Source organism: Uranotaenia lowii, chromosome 3, assembly GCF_029784155.1.
Source record: "Uranotaenia lowii strain MFRU-FL chromosome 3, ASM2978415v1, whole genome shotgun sequence".
Lineage (NCBI taxonomy): Eukaryota > Metazoa > Arthropoda > Insecta > Diptera > Culicidae > Uranotaenia > Uranotaenia lowii.
In genome coordinates this window covers 167,438,917-167,459,303 of record NC_073693.1, presented here as the reverse complement: position 1 = coordinate 167,459,303, position 20,387 = coordinate 167,438,917, and the positions used below count along the sequence as shown (strand labels likewise).

General features: G+C 35.6%; 1 protein-coding gene across 3 annotated transcripts in view; it reads right to left on the bottom strand.

Annotated features, from left to right (window-relative positions):
* LOC129755048 (homeotic protein distal-less) overlaps positions 1–20,387 on the bottom strand; it is a 166,390-nt gene that overhangs the window by 128,252 nt on the left and 17,751 nt on the right. For all 3 annotated transcript variants that reach the window (XM_055751353.1, XM_055751352.1, XM_055751354.1), the window contains exon 2: positions 11,741–11,916. In XM_055751353.1, the coding sequence (XP_055607328.1) occupies positions 11,741–11,916 (176 nt within the window). The remainder of the gene's footprint in view (positions 1–11,740; positions 11,917–20,387) is intronic.

Genomic DNA, 20,387 nt, shown 5'->3' with positions numbered 1-20,387 from the left:
TCGTGTTTGCGGATAAATTCGCCCGCAAGTACATGATTTGGCAGGGGATCGCCAAAACGGTGGACGAAAAGGGTGTGCGCCGCCTGATGTGCCGTATTTCTTCGAAACAGCAATTAATAATTTTTTTAATTTTTTTTTATGAAAGAGTAAAGAAAATGCTACATTTGTATGAAAAACAAATTATGAATTCGTTAATAAATGACTGAACTACACGCAATTGTTTGTGTTCCAATATTAAATGAAGCAGACTTTATGAATTTTATCGGTCAATCTTGAGTCGATTACCGCGTTGAATTTCGGGACACGAAGGAGGAAGCTCAAACAAATGCCTGTAAACCAAACCGGAAGACCTATCTTTTTTTACTGGATCCTGATTCCTTCTTAAGGGCCTAAAGCCTAGGCCTAGAGTCTAATACTAATTATTTCTCAATAGAAATTCTGTATCTGGTTGTGAAATGTGTATGTTTTTAAGTAGTTAAAAAAAATTCGTCCCCTTTGCCTATCAAAACTCCGCAGTCGATTTCTGGATTATTTTGCCAACAATTGTTGAAAAGATTTGTAATCGTAAACTTTAAACTATACAAAAATTTTGTTCGATCAATGGGAACTACCCTAAATCTAAATCTGTTATTTAAGCTACTTTTAGAACAACCATTAATCAAACAATTTTTATTAATCAGCTTCAAAAACTTCAACGAAATTTGAGCAACTCAATACGCCTGATCTGCAGAATTCGCCAGAGCAAAACAAAACCTAATTAAATCATTGTTTCATGCAAAACAAGTACTTTTCAGCATCAAAAAACTTTTATTTAAATTCACTAAATATGACAGTAAGATTTTGAACCTTCGCACTGGTCGGTAGATTGATGAGAGAAATTTGACGTTTGAAAGATTTTTTTCTTTTTTTATTCAGTCTTCCTCCCCCAGCTCTTGAAATGTTTTATGTGTCGTACCCCTTTTATGAATGTCAAGAACTCATGGCTACCATGATTATTTTAACGGTTTTTAAAATTGCGGGGCTATATCGATTGAAAAATTGAAAAGAATTTTCTTTGATTATGTTACGAAGGTTTTTTGTCCTTCAAAAATTGCCTTCTATTTTTTTTTCTTATTTCATTATTGAATGCAGAGCCATCTTGATGCTAAAACGTGCAAAAATGAAGAAAAATCAGCTTTAAAAAGATATAGCTGTTAATTATTAGCTTGGCATGATTTTTATCCAGCCGGTTCACCATATACAATTCTTATGTAAAACAATTAACATAGATAAATTATTGTTAACTCAGTTTGGAATAACAAAAGATTGGGATTTCGGTAAAAATTGTTTTTTTTTTTAATTTTTTCTGTAATAAGGAGCTAAAACTGAACTGACTTGAACACTTTCATGGAATATTTTGCAAATTTGAGTTGGGCTAATCCACCATTTTCTCGAACTTCAATAGTCTATTTTATAGAAAAAAGACTTGAAAATCCAACATTTTTAGTACCGATCTTGAAGACCAAAAATCCTTCAAGAAAAACACGCTAACAAAGTGGAAAATTTCCAGTAGAAAAGTTTCCTTGCAAATTTGAAGATTTTTCATGATTGTGACGCCGCAGTCTTTACCAATACTAGGGCAGGGCTGCCTTGGCACGACCTTCTTCAAATATTCCTTGAGAGCTATTAGTATATTCTCAGGTTTTTTTTTCAAAGATAACATATTTTTCAATCGGCATACACTGTAAGTACAAACTAATACAAGTATGACTCTACATCAGGGGTCGGGGAACTTTTCAAATCATTACCCCAAAACATTTTTATTTAAGTTGATATTACCCCATGACGAAGAGCAAAAAAACGTACCCATAAGCCAGCTCTCAAAGCGTGTTATTTGAATGCCTCAGGGGGAAATATTCACTTCTGACTATGCCGCTTAGTTCTTTACTTTTGAAATAAAATTAACAAATTCATAAAATTTCAAAATGAAAATATACACTTTTCACTCACAAAATATTCACTGTTACCCCCAAAAATTTCACTTTTACCCCATTACCCCCCTCTACATCAAGAAATATTTGAAGAAGATAGTGCCAAGGCAGCCTTGCTCTAGTATTGGTACGGACTGTGGCGTCACGAAAAATCTGTTAATTTACTTGGAACCTTGCCTTTTTTGTTGATAATTCAAATAATCAGCTGGAAATTTTCCACTTTGAAAACACGTTATTCTAGAAGGTTTCTTGCACTTCAAGATCGGTACAAAAATGTTGGGTTTTCGAGTAATTTTTCTATAAAATAGACCATCGAAGTTCGAAAAAATGTTGGATTTTTTCAACTAAAATTAGTAAAACTTAAATTAGTTCAAAGTTTTGCCATGAAAATGTTCAAGACAGTGCATTTTATGATCCATATTACATACGTAATCAAAACCCAAAGTGTTATACAAAACTACAATCTTTTATTGGAATTTTAGTAAACCGAGCTAACAATCATAAATTGATGTTGAATGGTAAACCGGATGGATAAAATCATGACAATCAGTTGACCACTCAATAACTACCTGGTAGATTGTCACTTTAACATTTACGTTGAGCCACCTTCAAATAAATAAAAAAAAATGCCTGTGGTACCTGAAATGAGTTTTTACTTGTGAAATCAGTCCCGATTCTCGTACATTTTAATAGTTTTTTGTTCCATGATTAGATCTATTATAGTCCACCAAACTGCGCATTTTGTTCAACGAATTGCTTCAGATCAGCGCTCTATTTATTCAAAAATCTTCGCCACAATAGACCCCCAACTAGGAGAGCCTGTGGCCACAAGGCTGCAGTGAAGTGTGTCTAATCCACAAAGGAACTCTTCCCTTCTTCGGGGAGTAACTAAAGTACAACCATCAAAAAGCATATGTTTTGCATTCGTTTGCCCAAACTGCACGGAACACGAAATGGGTGGAGAGGATAACTGCACCCTAATGATAGGCTACCGGACCACCCGCCAGTCAATGTGTTTGAAAACTGTTAAAAGGTGACATTTTTTTTTGCTGTTGCCGACTCGCTTCATCTGTACCTACGCTACGACGGTTGCTCATTCCCTCTCACTCCAGCCTTTAATCCATTTCCGCCTTTATCGATTCACATTCTGCTGATAGATGAAAGCCAACGGCGACGGACTATTGTGTGTGGCTTTGTGATGTCGCTGGGCCAATAATAGAACCGGGAAAGTTTTTCCTTCACCCCGCTCGAAAAAAAAACCCGAAAAATATCAGCGAAGCGTGTTTGCCCTGTGGCCGTATTAGGTCGTTCTTTATGGGTAGGGATTACGGTACAGATTTGGACCAGGGGTTTTCAGGGTTAAGGGATGGCACCCTTCATTTTTTCGAATCTATCCAATATCAGTGTTCCGGAAAGTCCCGCGCCGAAATTCACCAAACATAAAAACACAAAGGGGCGTTCCGAAAGAGCGTCGTCGCCTCCGATCCGCTGCCGGTTTTGTAGGGTTTTGCAACTGCCGATCAGACATTTATAATTCCCGGAACTTACGCAGATGGAAACTTTCGGAAAACGGCGGCGGCGGTGGCGTTGAAATGGAAAATTGAATTTACATTTGAATAATGTGTTTATGCTGCCGGGCGTCGTCGTTGTTGCCGTTTGCGCCAAAAGCTGCCGCCGAATATTTTCTGGGTAGTGTTCCGAGTAATTCTCTCTTGGTGGAATTTCCGCGACCCTTGATGTGTGTGGGTAACTGGTGTTATGGCGCCCTCCTAATGGTTCCAAATCTAATATTGAGTGCAACAATATTTCACCCTTGGGGGTTGTGGTCGGGCTCGCGATACATTTTCGTCGACCGGAGGAGGTTCGTAGGACTCCGGAAACGGCTTTTCCACGGAACGACGACAAAAGTCTGAGCCAACCAAGGGGCTTGAAACGGAAACAATCTGAAAGGCACCATTTTTGGTGTGTCACGCGTTGATGATTGAATCAGTTTCGATTGTTGTATTGTGTCATACTTTATGCCAGCTAATGTTAATTCTGATCCTTCGTGTGATGATAACCTTTTATAGAAAGGGACTTATATAGACGGACGAAACAATATGGAAGGAAAATAAACTATCCATTTTCAAACTTCTAGATAAAAATTTGAAAGATTTATAATTTATTGAAATGCTCAAACACTTTCGATTTCCTTGAAAAAAAATCAATCGAATTGATCCGAATGAGGAAACGCATGGTTTTTTCTGGACTGCGTTATAATACACAACACATATGACCGAATTTTCCATGAAATTAAATTTTACATGAAATGGAAAGGTCAGGTTTTTTTTATGTGTATCTTTTCAAAACTCTCTAAAAAAATTTAATGAGGACTTAGTATTGTTTTGTGACATATCCGCCAAGACTAACCTTCGAAAAACAAGTTGAAGATATTTGATTGCTAAATTCATGAAAATCTGTTATGGAAAGCATTTTAGCAAGGAAAAAACTGGATCAAAAAGTGTATTTTTATCCCGTTTTATAGGAACAAAAGTACCAAATATTGAAGGATTGTGTTTTCTTGAAACCAGGAAGTGTTTTAGCTGTGTACTAATGGGCTCTTGTGTTATGCATTTATTTATATAGGAGCTATTGCCTCAATGCTGTTGTACTTGTTAGGATACCCATGATTCAGTGTTTTGAAAGCTTGACGATCACGTGGTGCCGATCAAGGTTATTAGAACACAAGGTTTTCTGACTTTGTCAGTATATACTTAAGTAGGCGATGAGAGCACGATTAGATTCAATGAGTTTGTTTGTAAACATCGGTAAAATTGTTTGAACTGAGGGTTTTGTTGGTAAACAAACTCCACGAAGTCAGCAGTAGCCGAACCAAAAAATGGTTGAATCGTGAATTTGAAATACCGTAACACCTCCTATATATACACACCTCGGTGCAGATGTGATCTAGTTAGAGCTTCTGTATCTGTGGTCCAAACAGCCGGGTTAGACCCAAATTCCGAACCAAGCAACCGCATCCGCGTTCCATTATACCAGTTTCATTTCAATATTTTTTAGAACTGGTATACGGATTGCTCCAAAATTGATGAGATTTGGATCCAATTTGACGCTGTTCTAAATCGTTTGCCAGTTCATGGAACACGAGTGGGGTTGCCAGTTTTTTCACTGGATAGGATCTAATTTCGTTGGTTCAATTCTTGTATAAAGCAGACCCAAAAATAGACCACGGATACAGGTGCTCTAAGGTGGCGTAAGAGAACGCACACTCAATGGTGTCGGAGAGAAAAAAGAAAAATAAACATAAACAAAGACTGCGTCATGACGCATCGTTGTCAGGGAGCTTCCATTCTAGGCAAAATGCGTTGCTGAAACTTTCGGTAGTAATGTAACTTTTATCATGGTAACTATGTTTCCGAAGAAAAAACTCTACTACTACCTTTGCAACGTATCTTTCCACCACATTGTGGAGTATCTTGGAGCAAGTTGGGCAAGTTGGGAAAAATTGGTAGAAATTTTGAGACTTGTAGCATATTTTGAAAATTTTACCATGTCCAAACATTTTCAAGATCTGCGGACTTCCGTTTTTTTTACAACACGTGTTCTACTTTCGCATGCTATGATGCAAAAATAGCAATATTTCAATTACATTCGGCTGAAATAGAAACAGTGTTGTAAAGGGTGATACGGTCAAAATTTGGTCAAGGGAAAACGCGTGTAAATCGGAGAAATCGTTTATTTAAAAAATCAAATTAATTTTTTTTCACGTTTAATTAGTATAAAATTCTGGAAAAATATTCAGTTAGGCTTCCACTTTTCCAAATCCGAATTGCCGGGCCTTACGCTTAACCCCTGCCATAAAATTTTGTACAGCCACCTTGTCCACCTTCTTCGCCGCAGAAAGCCAGTTTGCCTTGAACTGCTGCTCGTCCTTAGCAGTTTTTTTGGTCTTCTTTAGGTTCCGCTTGACAATAGCCCAGTATTTCTCAATTGGGCGGAGCTCTGGCGTGTTGGGAGGGTTCTTGTCCTTGGGAACCACCTGCACGTTGTTGGCGGCATACCACTCCATGGCATTTTTACCGTAATGGCAGGATGCCAAATCCGACCAAAACAGTACGAAACAACCGTGTTTCTTCAGGAAAGGCAGCAGACGTTCATTCAAACACTCTTTCACGTAAATTTCTTGGTTGACAGTCCCGGAAGCTATGAAAATGCTGCTTTTCAAGTCACAGGTACAGATAGCTTGCCAAACCAGATATTTCTTCGCGAACTTTGACAGTTTCATGTGCTTGAATATATCTGCTACCTTTCCCCTTCCTTTTGCTGTATAAAACTCTTGTCCCGGAAGCTGCTTGTAGTCCTCTTTGACGTAGGTTTCATCGTCCATTACCACGCAGTCAAACTTCGTCAGCATCGTCGTGTACAGCCTCTGGGATCGCGCTTTGGCCGTCGTATTTTGTTTATCATCGCGATTTGGAGTCACTACCTTCTTGTAAGTCGATAGTTCGGCTCGTTTTGTGGCTCGATGCACGGTTGTAGACGATACACCCAGCTTATTTGCGGCATCTCGGAGAGAGAGGTTAGGGTTTCGCTTGAAACTACCGGCGACTCTCTTTGTCGTCTAAGCGGCTTCCGGTTTTCGATTTCCCCCCGATCCAGAATTTCTGGCTGTCGACAAACGTTCCCCAAACACTTTAATTACATTTGTAACGTTTGATTTGGCAACTTTTAGCGATTTTGCCAGCTTTGCGTGCGAGTAGCTCGGATTTTCGCGATGCGCGAGCAAAATTTTGATACGCTGCTCTTCTTCCTTGGACGGCATTTTGACAACTGAAGAGTGAATTTCTCGGGATGAATAAGCTTCTGAAGCTTAAAATCCCTTGAGAAAAAAAAAGAAGAGGGAATTCCAAAATCAAAATAGGAGCAACATTCTACACACACACACCTTCAAAATGAGAGGTGTTCAGGATTTTTAAATGCTAAATTGAAAGAAATACGTCAAGTTGATATTGTCCTTGACCTTATCACCCTTTATCCTTGCTATTATGTGAAAGCACCAAACCGAATAGCGACAGTAGGACTAGCGACGCTTTTTTACTAGCGGGATTCCTGTCATGCGCTGGTTTGTTTTTCTTTTTTCAGTCCAGTAGGCGATTTTGATGTAGTACTCGAACATTGTTTATGTTATTTACTGTACATTTTCCTTAGGGCGTCAATCGCATGCTTCAAGTCTCCTAGGAAACTCGCGCTGCGTCGTTATGATTTTCAACGTCGCGACGTATGCGACGTGTCGCTAGTAGGCAAAGCTGCTATGATTACTAGCGCTCATATTTTGGATTTTTTCTGCATCCATAATACATTGATCACGTGCAGTTGTAATCTAGTTAGAGCAAGTTCACTGGTGTTGGGAAAAAACGGTGGAAATTTTGACATTTTGAAAATTTTACCATGCAAAAATCTTTTCAAGATCTTTGGGCGTTGTATTTTTCTACAGCACTGTTTCTATTTCAGCCGTATGTGATAGAAACATTGCTATTTTTGCATCACAGCATGCGAAACTACAACACGTGTTGTTAAAAAACTTGAAGGCCACAGATCTTGAAAGTGTTTTTGCATGGCAAAATTACCAAAATGTGCTAAAAGTGACAAAATTTCTACCACTTTTTCCTAACTGGCTCTGAGAGCAAGTTCACTGGTGTTGGGAAAAAGTGGTAGAAATTTTGACATTTTGAAATTTTTACTATGCAAAAATGTTTTCAAGATCTTGGGGCGTTGTATTTTTTTTACAACACTGTTTCTATTTCAGCCGTGTGTGATAGAAATATTGCTTTTTTTTGCATCAGAGCAAGTTCACTGGTGTTGGGAAAAAATGGTAGAAATTTCGGCACTTACGGCACATTTTGAAAATTTTGTCATGCAAAAATATTTTCAAGATCTGTGGTCTTCTAGTTTTTATACAACACGTGTTGTATTTTCGCATGCTGTGATGCAAAAATAGCAATATTTCTATCACACACGGCTGAAATAGAAACAGTGTTGTAAAAAATACAACGCCCCAAGATCTTGAAAACATTTTTGCATGGTAAAATTTTCAAAATGTCAAAATTTCTACCACTTTTTCCCAACACCAGTGAACTTGCTCTCACAGTATGCAGAAATACAACACGTGTTGTTAAAAAACTTGAAGGCCACAGATCTTGAAAATGTTTTTGCATGGCAAAATTTTCAAAATGTGCAAAAAGTGGCAAAATTTCTACTACTTTTTCCCAACACCAGTGAACTTGCTCTGAGGTTTGCAGTGTCTTTTTTTTTTTTTTTGTAAATTCTTTATTTGAAACGGCTCATACCTTTAGGCTTTAAGGAGCCAAACTCGTTTTGTTTGATAACAATTGTGTGCTTATATCTAGATCACTTTTAAAGAAAAAAGAAGATAGATAGGGAAATATGAAAATAAGAAGAAATTATAGACGAAGATCAATAGCTTTTAGGAAAAGATATATTTCGAACATGTAGTCCAAGTCTCTCACACCCAGCACATCTCTCACTGGAACATAGGGTGGTTTTCCTCGGGCCCGAAGGGAGTCTATCAAATTCGTTCTAGCGACAAGACCCCTAGTTGCAGTGTCTTGTTGCGAAAAAATTGAAACACTACGAATCAAAGCAATCATACGCTAAATGTGAATAAAAACAAAATTATAATGCCGTTTTCGTTTTTCTCCACGGGTGCGGGGCAAATCTTTCTCTGAATAAACAAACAGAATCGTCACCCTGGACGATGCAAATATATGGTTGCTATAGTCAACCTTATGCTTACCCCCAACACTGACAACTTCTACGGGTTGCAACCGCCTGCTTGAGGTTCAAACCTCGGGCAATTCTAGTGGACTTCTGAATTAATAAACGAACACAAAAACAGCAGTTAGGGCCAAACTCGTGGACAACTAGGTTGCCACTGCTAATAAACGAAAACACTATAAGTTTTTTAAACGCCGTGAAGTATAGACGTATTTTCTTCAAATCATCCATCATGCTGTAAACAAAAAATGGTCCAGGAAGTCCGAACCCGAGAAGATTTTTTGACTTCTGAAAACTCCGGATAACAAAAAAAGATCGACAGTAAGAGTCCTAGAAATGCTACGGAAGTTGTTATTTGCACAGCGCTGAAAACGGCAAAACATCCGTGAGCATTTAAGTGATCAACCAGACCCTAGCCTAGCGATTTCGATATGGCTGTAAGTGCTTCGATACGTCGATGCGAGCAAGCGAACTAACAGATCAATCATATTTTCTTTTTAACGGAACCAACGATTTTAGGTGATAGTTTTTGGGGAAGCTAGACGTATCGTTAGAAAATCTTAAGGCGCAAGAGATGGTCAGGCGAAACAAAAGTTCAGAAACCGGTGATAGAATACATGTTTCACTAAAAAGAAGATTTTTTCGCATTGGGTAAGTACCTACCTTCTTAAATATTCAAATCAACACGAAACCGTAGGTCAAATTTCGGATTAGATCCTTCTTAAGGCACAAAACTAGTCACAATAAATTTTGGTCAATCGATTTTGAAAGCTTTTTCAATGCTATTTAGTTCTGGAAAAAAAAAACTTCAATAAAAAAGAGTATTTTTTTCTAGACAAACGATATGAATAAGCAACGGTAAGTCAAAGTACATAAAAGTAAACATTTGTACTATTATGAATTTGACTGAATCGAGCTTTTTCGAAACGTTATCGCCTTGTCAGAATCATTGTCAGATGTTTAAGTGTGCAAAGTTTCAAATAGCTTAAATTGAAATCAGTTCAACTGATTCTTCTATGACTAACAAGAATTTTGAAAAAAAAAGTTACACAAAATACCAATATAGATATGTATGTAATATCATGGAAATTTCTTTTTTTTTTAAATCGTTTATTTGAAACGGCTCAAACTATTTAGTTTTATTTACGGAACCGAGAGACCTTTTTTTGGATCAAAACTCATCCATGATTTTTCCAGAAAATTTAAGTAACGTTTACATGAGTAAATTTAAACTATTAGGATTGTATAGGAAAATCGAACATTATGCACTGAAAAATCAACATCGTTTCTGTTTGCTCTGAGAAACTGAGCTTACTGATGGTTTTTGTGCCAATTAATTAATTTTCTAAAGGAAATTTTCCGCTGAACAACTTTGTCGTAGACCGTAACTTTGTATCTTATAAGGCAAAAAAATATTAGCTGTTTAACAGGGGCATGTCTATTCGCATTGAAAAACAATTAACTAAATTGACATCACTGCTGGGTACCAAGCGAGGTATTGCTTGACTGTTTTTCATGAAATACTTTGCGAGGCACCAGCAGTGATGTCGATTGTTTTTTTCTTGTTTTTCAATTGCAAAAGACATACCTTTGTTAAACAGCTAATAACCTTTTTTACAAATTAGATACAAAGTTACAGTCTTCAACAAAGTTGTTCAGCGAAAAATTTCCGAAAATGAATTTATAAAATGGTATAAAAACCATAAGCTCGGATTAACAGTTTCCTCTAACACTCAATTTGTTGGATCAAGGATGATAGTAAAAATTGGTTAAAAAATTTCTGGATAATTGTTTTGTTTTTAATCTCCCAGCGTAAATTTATGGTGATTCTGATTTAAATCTAGTTTATTCAAATGTTCAGATTCTCTAAATTTGAAAGACTGTACTTCACAGGATCAATTCTTTAAGCAAATTTTAATCACAAGTTTACTTCTACCGGAAAAGAATTTTCTAATTTTGTAAGTTTTTTTTAAGTTGTCCAAATTCATAGTTTGATCGAAAACTAAAACCTTTAAGAACCAAAACAAATATTCCCACTTCGATCTTAAAGCATACCGTCACACGCCAGCACCGCAACAGATGGCATTCTGAATTTAATCATTGGAGGAAAACTGCAGCATGTCTGGGAAAACAATAAAAAAAAAGCGAAAAAAAAGCTGGCAAGGGTCACCCATCGGAACAACAATAGTCTGGGGCAACAACTGTAACTCAATCAATCGATTTTAATGAAAATCAATCAACTTTAATTCGCTCGGTACCACACCACACTTTTCCGCTAGCTTAAGCTTCTGACGGTTTTTTTTTTGTTCGTGAGGTGGCCACTTGAAGCGTGATCAGAAATTCCAATATTTTTTTATTTGTGCTAACTGGGACCCACCATTCAGTTCGTTTCCAGTCGTCTTCGGTAGCCCGCTTTTCCCCCAATTTTTCGAATGTTGACTTTATCAATGATTTATAGTCGATAGTGATGGATTTTATCGTTTGGTGTAGTAGATGATTTTTTTTTCTCCCGGCTTTCATTGAAAAACCCTCATATTGTGCACACAAGCGCAGAAAAAGGTGCCAAAACATAATTGCAAATTGGAAATTGCTTTTATTTCGGCCCAAAGCATTACGCCCTTCGCGTGCGATTGTCAATTATCGAAAAATGGCGCGCCAGCATACCCGAACTAGCAGCCAGCAGACGAGCAGCGGAAAACGAAAACTTGCCACAATCGAATTGTGGCTTTTGCTGTGTTTTGTTGTTTTTGTTTTGAGGACATTTGAGCGAGGAAAAAGTTTGCTTGTGTAACTTTGGAAAGTTTGTTCATCCTTGAGTTATGCAAGTCCTAAACTGTGAAGTGGATCGAAACATTTAAGCAAGTGAAAAAAAACTTTTAAACTTACTTATATTTATTTTAAAAATGCTGCGTTGTTAGTGCATTTTTTTAGAGCTAAATGATTGTTTGATAGATTTTAAGGCAAAAAAGTAAACTTACCATCTTTTGGTGGACTAGCGCAGGGTGGTGCATAACTGCCTAAGTGATACCCGGAGTACGAGTTTTGGTGCATGGGCGGGAAGGGATAACCGAGTGCACTTCGCGGACTAGGAAACCCGGAATCCTGACCACCCTGCGCGCTGAAATGCTGATACCCGCTCCTAATTCCACCGTATCTGAAAAGAAGAAAAAAAACAACACTGAATAAGTAAAAGCATATTCAATTCATTCATCTATTGGATGTGGCAGTAGATTGGGGTTATAATTTGGATATCTCGTCGTCGTCTCGCTCTCGACTCGAGACGCCACACGGCAGCTGGGCTTGAGCCGAACTGACGTGTAAGCAACAACATAAAAAACGAGCTTAAAATTAGAGATAATTTTCCCATGCACATGATCGATAATACGCACACACACGAAAAATTGATAATTTCCCACCGTAATAATTTAATTCTTAATTGAGGTCTGCAATTTTCCTAATAAAAAAAAACCAAACAAACAAACCAGACTGGCGCCTAACGCACATATGGCTTAACCTGTTAAGCTTACGTAGATTTTTACTCTCGGTGCTTCTATGTCTTTCTCCGAGATATCACCCATTGAGATAGGAAGCGTAACGTCGAACACCGAAATCACCAATAATTTACTTGCCCCCTCAAAAGTTAAGAAAATAACACCTCACCCTCCACATACATTCATTCAACTCAACCAACACCGGATCAAATTTTCGAGAGGAGGATTTTCCCACCGACTATGGCCAGCTACAGTTTCGTTCGTTCGGGAAAATTGTTTCATTCATAAATTGTAGTTGCTAAACAAGATGAAATCAATCATTCAGCGTTGTTGGTGCGTAGGCGAAGTAATGAGTGGCTTTACGTTTGTTCGACTTAATTGTGATTCGAAATTACTCCGAGTTTGTAAACAAGATATCAATTACGAGCGGACGGAAGCATTTGCTGCGTGGAATGCTTGTTAGAAGGATTTTCACTGGAGCAGATAGTTGATTTGAGCTCAATTGTACCCACATGATCATTGTTGGATCCATTGCTTAGCTGCTCCCGAAATTATCGATTTTGAATGTCAGTCCATCAATACGAGAAAGAGTTGCAGGAATCATCCTCGTGTGGAATGCCATACAGTTAGGTAAGTTCATTCGTGTTGGGAAAAAGCGGTAGGAATTTTGACACTCGTGACACATTTTGAAAACTTTACCATGCAAAAACGTTTTCGAGATCTGCGGCCTTCAATTTTTTTTACATCACTTGTTCTATTTTCGCTTGCTGTGATGCAACAATAGCTCGATTTCTATCACATACGACTAAAATAGAAACAGTGTTGTTAAAAACACTCCCCAGAGATCATGAAACTAATTTTTGCATGGTAAAATTTTCAAAATGTGTCACAAGTGTCAAAATTTCTACCAATTTTTCCCAACACGGGTGAACTTGCTCTTATGAATAAATTTGTTGTTATTTAGCTGAAACTGCTACTTTTAAAAAAATCTACTCTTCTTCGGTTTCTGGTTCTTCTGGTAATTTATATTAGAGTTTTTTTTCTACAGTAAAACCACTCCACATTCTTCAATCTTAAATAACTTTTAAAGTGTCAGATGAAGTTGTATGATTTTTCGCTTTGAATCAAACTAAGGAAAAGTCAGGAGAATTGATCACTGGAGTGCAGTGTTCCGAATATCACTCATTTTCAATGAATGTTTCTGATTGCCCTTCGCACCTGAACGTACAGGGGTCGGGTTTCGTTATTGATTGCTACTCGACCTACCCGATCATCGATCGTTCAATTCATCGCTAAAATACAGATCACCTCGCACGATGCTTGCTGTCAAAACAGTGCAGCACCATCATCAAATTGGAATCTCACCAATGCGCAATGCATATGGCGAATCTTGTTGGTCTTCGATCAGGAGTGAATGAATCAGGCAGTGAGTGAGTGATACATGAAGCCGATCATTAGCGTATTTTGTTTGATTTGATATACAGTAAATTAATAAATTTGATATAACGTTTTTTAACATCAGTATGATTAAAACCAAATTGACGTAGTGTTTGTGAGGGAAAGATGTTCACTTTAGCCGTGTTTTTCAATTTTTACAAGTTCTTTTATTAAACTGTCGACCGTCACGTTAAAATTACTGAGTATTTATGGTGTTCCTCACAATTGTTTGAGTTTTCTCGTCCTGCAAAAAATAATTTTGAATTTCATATAATTCAGGCAGATACTTAGTGAGCTACATTCAGAATGGATCAGTTTGTATCTCAATCATCTCCGATATGCGATGTTTGCTAAACCGATTATTCTGAATGATGCGACTCGGTTTGCATAGCTGATAGGAGCTCTGATCGAGATTGCATACCGCCAGGCGAAGCAGTTGCGAGAGGCGCTATCCCATTATACAATCAGAATGTTTCCAACAGGAAACGCATCCTGAGTGTTTGTTTTGATTGATATTCGGAACACTGCTGGAGTGCTTGATTGCTCTGCCCTATCTCGTATCTGGAATGTCTCACTAAGATCTAATGTTGCAGAAAAATGTATCAAAAGTAGTAAAGATACAGCTGTTAACAAAATTTAATGTTGTGTGGAAGTATTTGCTGAGTAATAACGCCAGTTTTTAGGAACGAATTTTCAAAAAAAAATCCCATTAGCTAAATTGAGCCCTAGAGTTAAAAAATGTTTATTTTGCTCATGATCAAATTGCATTATTGATTAAAATTGCCTAGTTCTAAAGACTTAAAAAAAATCATAAAATTTCAGCTTTTGACATGAAAAGCCTTTGACTTTTCAGCTCTACTTTGCTTAGAATGAAGGATCAAGTTTCTTTGGGTTTAAAAATAAACAAACACTTAGGGAGAATGGGGAAACTTAATCCCATTTTCTTATTTTCATCAATTTTTTTAGAAAAAATTATTTAGAAACTCGCCGTTTTTTGGCATATTTGCTAACAATCCAAGTTTATTTCTCAAAAGACTAGGACGATGATGATCCTGTAGATTAATAAGAAATAGTTTCATAAAGCAAAATAAGTGATATTTTGAGTATGTATCCATTATCAAAGAAGATTGATCCTTTATTCATCGGACCCCAATCTTTGGCAAAAATTTGTATAAAAATCAAAAAAGAATTGTGTTTTACCAAATCAAAATTTAGTTCGCATAATTTTGATGTTAAACTGGTGATTTCAGGGAACGCGGGAATTTTGGGCAAGAAATAATTTGTGCAAAAAAATGGCCGTAGGAACGGGGGAAGGAGTTTGGAGGTTAAAACCCCTCTCGAGAAGCTTCATGAACGTCTCACGAGATGTTCTATTGAAAATTCTCAATCAAAAATTGTGATTTATGAGTAAAAATATTGATTCAGAACAAAGATGAATGTGTCAAAAGTTCATCTCAAGCACGAATTTTTATACACATTTTCAAAATTTCCTTACTTGTTGCAAAAAGGAACACATTTCAAATGTACTAAGTATATTTTATTAAGTCCAAATTTCCAAAAATCGTTTTCTGTTCCCAACTAAAAAACAAAACTTTCATTTCGAATCATTGTTTGGACGCGAATATGACTTAAATGAATTTGCAAACAAATAAATAGTGGAAGGCAAGGCGTGAGAGTTCATAATTTCAATAAATTTTAGGTCTGGATTTATTTTTTTCTTTGTTTGTAGGCTTTTCGGTTAGTAAAAAAATGAAACAGTATTTTAACATTTGCATCTCTATTCAGAAAATCCAACAATCAGAGAACAGTTTATAATTAAAAGTTGAGTTGAATCTTATTTTGATCTGAAATAAAAAATTTCAACATAAAAAATACTCCTAAAGAAAACCAATATTAAAATTTTGTATCATATTTCAGATTAGAATTTGCACCATTGTTCTGATTGAAAACTCAAATTCAAAGACAGGATTCAACTAACTGCATAATTTTCATTAAAAACTAAATCAAGATTGATTATCCAAGATGTTTTGAAATTCAACCAGTGATTTAATTTTGAATTCAAATTACCTTAAATGCTATCGAGATGAAACAAATTAAACCTAAAATTTTGCTATTCTTAGATTCAGATTGAATTTTGCATTCGATCCATATTTACTTAAAAATGTACGATGGATTTAGATTTCAGATTATTTATTAACAGTTAGAATTACAATTCAAGATTTGTATTGTAATCAGATACAGCTTTTGGAATCAAAATTGAAATTTAGAAACCCACAATACAGGTATAATTCGTATTGGATATCCAAAGCTCTACTATATAAAACATTTATTTTGAGAATTAAAAAAAAATGTAGCTCGAGATAAATGATTTATTTTTTTTCAACTTATTCATTAGTCAAAAGTTTCTTCTCAACCATTTACATAATGATAACTGTCTTACATTTCTGATCGAAAAAAAAAATCAAGACTTATTTTTTTTCTAATTAAAAAAATACATTTTAGTACAGACCAAAGCCATATCCAATGCCAAAAACCGCAGCTTTAAGAAGCAAGGACTTGAACAACATTTTCCTTTTTAACAAAAAAACAAACAAATCATATCTGAAAATCAAAAGAGAGATCCATTATCCACTATTTTATTTATTAAAAAAATTGTCTGTCGCAAAGTCTCAATCGGGAGTTTGAAAAATCATCTGCTGAGGATTAATTATGAAGAAATAAGTAACTTAATTCAGGACGACGAAACAACACATAGGCAGGTGTAATCATAGATTTAACCTTTTAAAGGATTTGATAAAAAAAATAAAAAGCTGCTGTTCACAAGTAGAGCTTGCTTTTAATTAAAAATATATTTTTAAAAATATTCTTCATTACAGCAGTCAAATATGCATTCTTCCCTCTTTTTTTGGGATTAGATATAGCAGGCAAAGACAATTTATACAAGATGGTCTTTTTAAGTTTATGTAAACCAAGTGAATGTTTTATTTTAGAGAAACATTAAATAACAACAAATTAAATAGCATATAAACCGGACTTGTGATATAGCTCAGTTGGCAAGTCATTTGCTTCCTGAGCCGATGTCCGTGAGTTCGAGCCCAAGAGTAAACATCGATAAGTTTTTCAATAACTGTCCGCCAACTGTATTGATCTTTTTTTTTTCATTAAAATTTTTATCAACTCAATTAAAAATAAAATTAATCACAATAAAACTTAGTATGTAAAACTGGTATTTCACTTTCTATTTTCATTATTTGCTAAGTGAACGAGAAGCATCAGCCACTTTCGATTTCGGTTTTGAAAATACAATTTCCATTGCTACCTTTTTTGCTTTTCTGGTGCGCCTTGTGTTCTTCTGAGTGAAACCATCCTCGTCAGTTTTTTACAAGCGCTTTGGGGTGAAACAAAGCATTTGTTGATATAAGTCGTGAATGACATAAATATGTTAAAACGACTATAATTGAAACAAAACAAGCCTATAAACCAGTAAATTTGTTTACTAAATAAATTTATAAATTGAAGTTCATGATGAAAAATGTTCACTTTAAAAGACATCTAACTAAAAAAATATCCCAAATTGTGGAATTTATTTTTGCAAATAATTTTTTTTAATACATACAATAATAGACCTGCCGAGCCGTTGGCCGCCGCATCCAAAACATCAAAACCTACTGCTACACCACAATATGAAGGCCTTCTTTCCAAATTTTATCCCAAGCAATTTCAATCTCTATTACCTAAATCGAGCTCATCTGAATAAAACGTTTAGAAACCGTTTTATCTTAAGACCAAAAGATGATTGAGATGGTAACCGGCTGTTTTTGAGGCGGGTGCGGGGTGGGGGGGGGGGGAGGGCAGGAGTTCTGACATTTACTTCTATAACTTAAATACTCTATTCATTCCCAACCCGATTAACTGTTTAAATAAAATACTAAAGGCTGACGACATCCTTTGTTAGCTTCGAGGAATAAGATGTCAAGCTGTTGCAACAAAAGTATTTGAAGTTATGTTCAAGATCGTTAGAGCAGATGTGGTTAAAGAAGTTTCTTTAGATAAAATTTTAATGTTTTGTAAAATTCTCGCAAAATTAAAAAAAAACTTAGAAAATTTGGGAATTGGAATTTGGCATAATGTACAAGTATTAAATTAAAAATAGTAACGAAATGTTATGTTTTTGAATTTGATACATTTAATACCTGACAGTTATCAAATTTCGAAGGTGATGGAAGAACATGTTATTTACGTCTTATGTTCTTTCTTGCTTTTAAATTCCATGTTTTTCTTGAATTATCCATCAACTTCAAAAATTTAGAAAAGTTTTCTGATCAGACTGAAATGCAACAGGAAATTATTTTGTTAAAAAAACAAAAATTATTCAAAGAAAAAATTATTGAACAAGAGCATCATCTCTTCAGGGAAATGAAAATGATCATGTTTCTTCACATTCGCAGAAAAATATATTTCTTAGATTGGAACTATGATTCGCTCGTTTTCACAGAACATTTTCATATTATTTTACAGTAGCTACTGATGAAACCAAAGTCAAACTCATACAGCTGTCGCTTGTCATTCTCTGGTCCGAATCTCACCAAATATTCTTTGAGCCTTCAGTTTGAATTCGTTGACTATTTATCTGCAAAACTAATAAGAAATTCAATCTACGTAATAAAAAGGAGAGGCAACATTCGTTTTTTGATTATCATTACTTTGTGGTCTTATGGCAAAATTTATCACGAGCGGGTGATCCCGAATTTTTCATTCGCTTCAACTTCAGAGCTACTAACTAAACTCATCATTTTATTTAAATTTTAATTGGATGACAAATTTGAAAGAAAAAAATCAAATAAGGCAAATTGTCGTGTTAATTTCACATTTTGAAATTTTTAACGTTATAAAAAATTTTTTTAAATAAATGATTTCATGATCTATTTCAGTTAATGTTTTGGTAGCTGAGATGAAACAAAAATTTAAGAAAAAAAAAACTCTAAATGCTTCGGTTTAGATAAGTACAAAAGAATAAGGACAAGGAATTGACTGAAGTGGAAAAACTAATGAAGTGTTATCTCCGAATCACTGTGATCAATATTCTTATATTAAACAAATCATTCATTTCCATTGCTGTTTAAGAACAACATTTCGATATTCAGAAAGCGGGGCTGTTTTTTTGCAAAATGCTTCTGAATGAAACATAACACTTTGTTACTGAGTTTAAAACATAAGACAAAGACATTACTTAAACATTGAGGAAAGTAGGCGATGGTTTGTTGGTATCGCACGTGTTTTTTTGTTCGCACCACCGCGGTGAAAATTAAGTTTTAGAAGTTTGATAAGTTTGGTATAAGAAATTGTTATTTTTTATTGAATAAGTGGACCAAGCATAGTGACAAATCATTGCATGTTTCTTTGTTTTTGCCCGACGGTCTTATATACAGGGTGTTCAATAAGTTCGAATACAAATTAAAATAACGGTAATTCAAAATCAACTGAACAGATTTTATTTTACTCAAATGGAAAGGTAATTCGATAAAGGTCACTCAAACCTTTTGTCTAGGAATTTTGTTTACCTCAAACCAATTATATGAGCTTCAGCGGTTTCTCGAGTCCACCGTACGCGGCACGCTCCTCTATTGTTGAAATTTCGTTCCCCATAAGAATGCTGACGATTTTTATAAAGAAACGAAATAGGTTTCCTGTATTTGTTTATTCTCGACAACATGCATGATATAACTAACCAATCCATGAGAGCTATATATGAAGAGCAAGGAATTTTTCATTTTGGCCCAGTTTTTCCAAAAACCTGTATTATTCTGTGTAAAATTACTTATAAAAATAACCATTACATGCAAAATCCATTAATGACCAGTGTAAACTTAATTCAAAGTTACACAAGCACTTATTTAATGGTTTTCATCTTTTTACGATGTGCAATTATTCCATGTTTCATCACATTGATCAGCTTTTTGATGAAAATCAGCTACCACGTAGCTACTTTTTCGACATTTCACACATAATACGAAAAAATAGATTTTATATAAGACAAGTTTAGGAATTCTGTACTTGATTATTCTCGACATCATCAATGATCATGAGAATTTGACCAAAGGAGGCAGATAAGGTGACCTGTAAACTATTTATTTTGGTAAATAAATTTGATTTTTTGCCTGTACCAGTACGTGTGGTGTGAAAAGGCTGATAATAGCACAAAATTACGCTGAAAAAAGTTAGAGGCTTTACCACACCATTTGGTTAAAAAGTGTATTCAAACTTATTGAACACCCTGTACATTGTACAGTGTACAAGGTCAATGACCAAAGATGATGGTTCACAAAAATCCGAAACAAATAGATTGACTAAATAAATGTTCAATACAAGATTTGAAACATTTACAATTTATCAATCGAAAACCTAATTTCCGCCCACAAAAGGACGAACTCACAAGGGTCACCACCAAGAAGCACAGTAAATTTAGCAAATGTTCTTCCACCGTTAACATTCAAACACTTTGAAAACATGGAAATGTATGGTACTGTTGTCCACGTTTCTTCCTCCCTTGGTTCCAGTTGTCTCTGCGTCCAATACTGCACAGTGGGCCCGGCCGAGTTAATATGAATAGTCATGTAAATGTACATTTACTATTCACCGGGATGCTGACAAGATCTGACTGTGTATGTATCATAAGCGTAAGCATTAGCATAAGCAT